Source organism: Chenopodium quinoa, unplaced genomic scaffold (assembly GCF_001683475.1).
Source record: "Chenopodium quinoa cultivar QQ74 unplaced genomic scaffold, ASM168347v1, whole genome shotgun sequence".
In the NCBI taxonomy this organism is placed as follows: domain Eukaryota; kingdom Viridiplantae; phylum Streptophyta; class Magnoliopsida; order Caryophyllales; family Amaranthaceae; genus Chenopodium; species Chenopodium quinoa.
In genome coordinates this window covers 2,485,805-2,493,665 of record NW_018745523.1, presented here as the reverse complement: position 1 = coordinate 2,493,665, position 7,861 = coordinate 2,485,805, and the positions used below count along the sequence as shown (strand labels likewise).

The following is a 7,861-nucleotide window of genomic DNA, read 5'->3' as shown; positions in this document are numbered from 1 at the left end:
GATTATTGTAGAATAATCAATAGTTGGGATTATTGTAAGTAAATTGTCCATAGTTGGGATTATTAAAGTGTATTTTTCCTTTTAGTTTTTGCAATCATATTTGCTCAAGGGCACATCATGATATGATTGATATCCATTCTTTACCAACATGCCTTCTTTACCACAAAACTGTCAGTTGACTTCAACAAATTAAATGAGATGACATGCATGATACAATCTGCAGCAATTTTATGGTGTGATTAGTCCTGATAACATCTAACTATTTGGTTACAACTTAAAATTCATCACAGCAATGGAAGAAAGGAAAGCATATCAAATAACCGACAAGAGAAACTTGATTCTTCAAAGATGATGTACAAGATGGCCATTTTGCTTCCCTTTCTTTTTTTCTTCTCAATTATTGAAATATTCTAGTTTCCTTACAGGGAGAAAGAATGTAAATCAACTAATAAAATTTAATCTAAAAGGTTCATAAGCCAAAGACAGAAAGCTAAGAACTGCTATCAGCACCCTATTACCAGCTACAATAAAGATAGTTTACATCGAACAGAACAAAAGACATCCAAAAGATGGATAAAAGATTATCCTCTTCAAATCCTTTAGACTGCTTGAATCACGCTGTTCTTTCCTTCAGTGAGGTCTAAGCTGCTAACAGGAACACTTGCATGAAATGCTGATTGTCGAGATGGAGCACTTAGAAGATTAAGAGAGAGCTGTGGAGGAACTACATGGGACTTTTCAGTCTCACTGAGATTGAGTTGAGACAGTCCCACAAGTTCATCAACATTCACAGGTTCTTTCCGAAGCACTGGGGTGGGCTTTAGGACCTGATGCTGCTGTGAGTTTTCACCATTTTTATCCTCTTCGGGGTGGATTGTGGGTTGTGTCCAGAAGGGTGGATATGGAATGGGTACATAGAAAGCAGGAACAGAAGGTGTCAAGTTGTTCGGGAGTGACTGAGTTTCATTATTTGCTTTAACTTCTTCTGTGGAAGTGGCTTCCATGGGCTCAGGTTCTGTACTAAGAGAGAGATTTAATGATGGCAGTGAGGTTGCGTTATCGGTTTCTCTAGGTTCAGGCGGAGGGGGGAGTAATTGTTCTTCAGGCACAGTCTCAGGCTCTTCAGTTACCTGAAACATAAGAAACATAACAATATGGATGAATTGACCAAAATTGTTTAATAAGTTCTTTTAAAAACAATTTCCCGAGTATGAGCATGTACATCCAGATGCAATTTGGAAAAAAACTAATTATTTCTAGAATAAATTATTGTGGCCAGGAAATCAAGGCCTAAAACAAGGTTAGTGGAAGAACATTTCAAAACTATGCACATATAGTACTATCATTGGCAAACTCTACTACTGGGTGTTCTTACTCATGAACCCTACCCAAACAAATTTAACTCAAAAAAACTAATATGCCATAAACACAAGGCACTATTGAGTATTGAAAAATAAATTCTCAAGACTTTCAAACATTAAGACAACTAGTGTATAACAGGCCTCAGCCCTTAGTGCAATAAGTCATTAGCTAGAGAGGCAAACCACGAGTGATTTAGCAAGTAGGGAATTGTTCTCTTTCAGACAAGGGAAAACCTTCAAGAAACCACACAGCATGTCATAAAAATGACCAATAAGCTATTACTTTAGTATGTAACTAGACAGATACTATGGTGGATATATTGTGTCGGCCAGCAAATTGTCAATAAGTGAGCCAGCTGAAAGCAAAGCATAGGGCCCCATTCCCCACTATCGTTTCAAAATAAACCTAAGCATAAACAATTCATACATGTGGGTTTCTAGGTAGCAAAGACACTTCTAGAAGGCTGCATGTTCTGTGTCCAACACTCAAAGACCAACAGAACACATACAATATAGAGTTGTGTCCACACAGGATAGAATTGATGGATTTTTAAGGAGATACAAAGGGCAATGATGGAAAAAGCCGGGCAATATAGAAAGTGGACCTTGGAATCACTACTACATACATTTTGAAGCGAGAACAAACAAAAAAGAGTATGGCTGTTCTTAAAGAGTCAAAGGTAAGCAAGCTCAGAATATATATTTGGCAATGACACATATATGAACAATATACATTCAAAGAAAAGACTGAATGTTGACTATCCTAAATATCTCTCCACATCCTACATGTCCGGATGTCCCCATGTTTATCATTTAATAAATGGTGAATGGATAACCAGATATGACAAGCAAATCCCAATGAGACCATTTTACCTTTTACAAATTTAGCAACTTCCTTGTATGTAAGAGACATCTTAAACATATTAGTCCGTAAATTTTTTGTTATAAAAAAAATAAATAAATAAAAATCAGGTTCCACATCCTTGTCATCTGTTCTGTGCTGCAAAAAATGTCACGACTTAATACTGAGATACCAGACTATACATTGGCGCTTGTTCATGAAAAATTTATGTTATCCATGAAGCTTAAATCTCTATTCACAGTATGGGGAAGGAAAAAAAAAAAGGTATATAAAAATGGCGTCATATACATGTCATTACCATCAGTGCAGCATTAAATCAGGGTTAAAAAAACAAAAAAAAAAAACTAACCATGTCAAAAAGGCTAGATCTCCTCTTTCTATGACTGGCATTCTTCTGTCGAATATAGTACTTCTGAGCATGACTTGCCACCTGGGTAGGAGTCCTCGACACCACATAGCTGCGTGCAATCCCTCTCCAATCTCCTTTACCCAACTTCTGCAGACCAATTAAGAATAAACGATGTTCCTCCTCTGTCCATGGTTTACCTGAAAACAGTATTACAACAGTATTATAGTAGCAATCTTTATATCAGGCCAAATTATATGATAAGATGAAAATTATTCACATTTGCAGTTTTCAGTATCATACAAAGAAAAGAAGAAGATAGCAAGCTAGATGTCAGGCCAAACTATATAATGAGATGAAACTCATTCATATTTACAGGAATGATGAAATTTGTTCACATCTGCAGATTTCAGTTCCTCACAAGAAATGAAAGTCTATATAGATGGAGTTAGGAGGTGGGCAGGGAAAAACCATTAGTTCAATAAGATTATAGGCAAACAAATTTAGCATATAGGAAAACTATAATTATCAAAATCAGGAAAACCAACATCTTTGCAGAAAAGCTTACATATATCTATGGTTTGTCTTCGCGTACAAGGTAACTAAAGCAAAGATCACCGGGGGAGGGAGGGGGAACAAACAAAGGCGATCAAAGCTTTGTCAGCTGATTAAAAAATCTTCCAAAGTTTAGGTAGACTCAATATACTCCCTCCGTCCCTAAATTACATTCCTACTTCTAGCATTTATTCCTCACATAATAGAGAGAAGTAGGAATGTAATTTAGGGACGGAGGGAGTAGTTGACATCCTGACATGAACACATCCCTCAAGTCCATAGTAAAAGGGCATAGGAATTCGGTAGAGTTCAGAAGACAAAAGCAAAACCATCAAGACAGTACTAAAAGCAATAAAACAACATCAACAAGGTTTGCGAAAACAATTCCAGTCCACGAAAGCATGTGAGGCCATTTAAAGCTGAGGAGAAAAAAGGGTAGTGCTAGTCAACCTTACCAAACTACCAAATTACCTCACAAGTATTCTCAAAACATTATTGATTCATGATGTTGGAACAACATGAGACAAATCAGGCCCCGCTTTTTCACATGGTACGCCAGCCACTGCCTGTCCTACCTATCTCAGCCAATGGGCCCAAACCCAAAGGCAACCAGCCCCTAAAACACTTCCCTCATATCTATCCCCACCAAACCAACATCCCTCTCCCCTCCACAGTGAAAATAGGACAAGGTGAGATGGAGCAGCTACTCCCTCACCCTAAAATACATGTCCAATCTTGCTCATCAATAGTGTTTCTTGCATTTTCACTAATTACACCAAGTCAAGACACACCAATCCTACTGCTCCCTTCTAATCCACCAGCAACTCCAAGGCCATTCACATGGAAAAGTTCAGGAATCCTAAGTTGACACCCAGTAAACATCTCAGTCTTCGTCATAGGCCATTCATGTGTAGTGGTTGCAGAATTAAAAAAAAATGTAAAGTTACTATCACGCAGTTGGTAATGCCACCATTATCCATGCTCATTGCAAAAACCTAGCAGTCAGCAACTTCTTGAAACGTACACTGATACAAATTGATGAAATTAAACACACCCACCATCACATTGATCAAATATACAGAGCCCCCAAGATCAGCACACCTTGTAAGAGTTGTAACTACTGCATTCAGACAATCTATAACTTTTACGTGACTCAAAACACACTGTCCTTCTACAGTGCATTAGCACGTCCTTATGACCCGTATCATTAACATATAACAGACATTCACACAAAATCAATTACGATCAAAAAGCTTTGATTAGTCCAAGAACCTACAAAACTCCTCCCAAGAATCTGAGTAATCAATGGAACAATACTAGAGACATGGATGCCCACAACAACATGACTCGATACAGCAAATCATCTCAGCTTGTACTGTCGCATGCAGCAGTATACCTTGAACACACATACTACTAAACTAATCTCCTACTAGGATAAGGGGCTATCCATAAATTCTAATACCAGGACCACAAATGTTTAAGATTATCAAAAAAGCATGAATGTCTAATCCCCTTGAAAATCAAGCATGCTATTCAACAGCACAACAACCAACATCGTCCTATCAAAAAATTCCAATAACAAACCAATACGTGGAACATCTATACACCCCTCAAAATCCCTAATTCCGTCAATATACCATCCCAAATTCCGTCAATATACCATCCATCATTTCTTTCCAACACCACAATTCCAAAATTTGGTTCTATACACAGGTGTAACATCTTACTTCTATCCCCTTCACCCCCCACCTCCCAACTACTATACTATGGTCCTGGATTACGTACTATCGTATGGTCCCAGACTAGTACATCCTTCAATCACAACCTGCTCACGCGATCACGCCCCTCAACTACTATCATATGGTCCTGGACAAGGAGATTACGTAATATCGTATAATTCCGGGCTCGTACTCTATTCACTCACAAGAGTCACAAGGCTCAAAACGCCCCAACACTAACAGGGTTATTTTGCTACTATAGCAATATTCTTTCAATGAGTATTACATTAGTATAATTGGAATTGTCAAGTTATTAACATACAAGGAACAAAACCAGAACCAACTGTATCCATCATCATTTATTACTAATCCACCAACTTCATCATAAAATTGAAAATTAAAAATAAAAAAAATCAATAATTATACCAACTTATATCCACTTGCTCAAATCCCACATCACATATATTGGCTTTATCCTCATTTCTCTTAAATGCTTAAAATAAACACATAAAAAACACCCATAAAAATCCACAAATATTTACTCATCACACAACCAAAAATAACATTAAAAAAATACCCAAAAAAGCTAAAAAAAAATACATAAATGATCCAAATAATCAAAATTTTAAAAATCTAGAAAAAGGGCCCACCTTTTTTCCTCTCAGAACGACGATTAGATGAACAAGAAGCATGATTAGGATCATCAGAAAGATACCCATGATCATCAGAAGCAGAATTAGCATTATTATTATTTGGTGAAGCAGCAGCTGATGAATTTGAGTGATACAAAGACAGATTTCCCATACTTGCACTCTTCTTCATGAATGACCCATCCGTCAATCTCACCCCAAACAACCTCACCCCACCACCACCTCCGCCGCCGCCGCCGCCTCTAGCGCCTCCGCAACCGGACGAGCTGCCGGAACCGGCGGTTGAGTTAGCGGTGGCGCCGCCGCGAGTTGGGCATGTACGAGAATTATGACCGTTGTTTGAGCAATGAGAACACCGCCTTGTCATGGCGGAGTAAAATGGGTGTGTCAACTTTTTTAGAAAAAATGGATTTGCATGTAAAATAAAAAATTAAAAAAAATTGTTCTTTTTTTTTTTTTGGGAATTTGGGTTGATGAAAAGAAATAAAATGGTGAGATTGATTTATGATTTATGAATATAAATAATTGTGAATTTGGGGGGATTAAATTGGATTAGATTGAATATAAATAAAATTAGATTTTTGATTAGATGAAATTTTGAAAATTTTGATTTTATGATTTGTAGAAGAAGAGTGAAAAGATAGTGAGTGTTTTTTTTTTTTTTTTTTTTTTTTCTAGGGGTGGATGAAGTTTTTGTGTGGTATTGTAATATATTTATAGGAGGAAGAAAGAAAGAAAAATGGGGATTAATAGTTTCCAAAAAAGGGAGTTATAAAAGGATTATAAATGAGAGGAGAAGAGATCAAGGAGGAGAATGAATTAACGCGGTGTGTGTCATGTGTGGAGTGAATCCAACGTCCTGCCTGCTTTCTTTTTCCTTTTTCTTTTGTGTTCATACGATCATGTACGGAGTATTTATATTTATTCGTAGGAACATAATTGTAAAACGGAGGGAGTATTACGATGAAAAATTCGTATTGATATTTTAGATCTAGTTCTTTTGAAAAATAGAATATTTTAGATCTAGTTTTGATTAGTAAGAAAAATGTGTAATAATTCTAATATATTAGCTGTAAGTGAGTTAAATGCAAAGATAATGCAGAGTTAGTTTTTAAAAACGTAAGGATAATGCGGAGAGCTGGAAACTTTTTAAAAGGAAATGTTACAACTTTTATTGTTTTTGATCTATTTAATATAACGCGTAAAAATAAATAAGTATCCTATATAAGGTAAGAGATCATAAATAATTTGTATCAGAGGGAAAGAAATCAAACATTGGAGGTAAGTTTAATTATTAGATTCAATTGTACAGCTTTTGTACACTCATTAGAGTGATTATTGGATAGATTTACCAAGCTAAGCATAATCTTGACAAGGAGTAGACAACTGCACTATCCTACTCTTGTTAAGTGACTAATTGCCCTAAAAAAAAAAAAAAAAAAAAAGTGACTAATATACGGATGATTTACAAAGGTATACTCCCTCCGTTTTAAAATACTTGCTCCATTTTTTTATGTGCGAAGTTTTAGGAGAATTGGAGAAAGTAATAAAATATGGAGATAGTGGGGTTGGTGGAAGAATAAAAAATTATACTCCGTAGAAAGCAAAAATAGTGGAGAGAATTGGAGGAAAGAGAATATATGCTGGGTCCACTGAATGAGAGAAATTAATTAATTATTGTAAATGTTTTTCAAATAAGGAAATGGAGCAAGTATTTAAATACGGTCGCAAATGGAGAGTGGAGCAAGTATTTAAAAACGAAGAGAGTAGTTTTTTGTGTTGGAATGAAACTTATTTACGATTTTGCGTTGGAATGAAACTTCTTTACGAAAATACAGTCCAAGTAGGCTCGTGAATATATTTTGGGTAGTTTTTCACAAACCACTACCTTAAGTAGTTGTTTTAGCCTAAAAGCGCTACTTAAGGTAGCGGTTTGTCTTTAGTATTACAAGTAAAGATACAGAGTAGCAATTTATAAAGGTCAAAACTGTTACCTCAAGTTGCGGTTTTAGTCCCTGTTCACTTCACCTTAAAAAAAAATAATATTCCGTAAAAATAATTTCACTTTAGTAAAAATCAGTAACTTTAAAGGAGAAATATAACAGAGATCTGTAAAAGTAATTTCATTTTAGCAAAAAATATTTCAGTTCAGTAAAATTAATTTAAGTTCAGTAAAATTAATTTAAGTTAAGCAAAAATAATTTCAGTTCTATAAAAATAAGGTGAAGTGAACGGGAGTACATAAACCGCTAAAAATAAACTTATCCGAGCCTACGTGGACAATGGTTCTATAATTAAGTTTTCATTATGAGGCAAAAGTGTAAATAAGTTTTCAAATAACCATAATTTTGTAAATCATCCCTAATATA

General features: G+C 35.6%; 1 protein-coding gene across 1 annotated transcript; it reads right to left on the bottom strand.

Annotated features, from left to right (window-relative positions):
* Positions 1–334: 334 nt before the first annotated feature.
* On the bottom strand, positions 335–6,619 carry LOC110715681 (transcription factor MYBS3-like). The gene is made up of 3 exons (XM_021894285.1): positions 5,493–6,619; positions 2,573–2,769; positions 335–1,130 (listed from the first exon to the last, which is right to left on the bottom strand). The coding sequence occupies exons 1-3, from the start codon at positions 5,857–5,859 to the stop codon at positions 600–602; spliced, it is 1,095 nt and encodes a 364-aa protein (XP_021749977.1). The 5' UTR covers positions 5,860–6,619; the 3' UTR covers positions 335–599.
* Between the last annotated feature and the right edge of the window lie 1,242 nt (positions 6,620–7,861).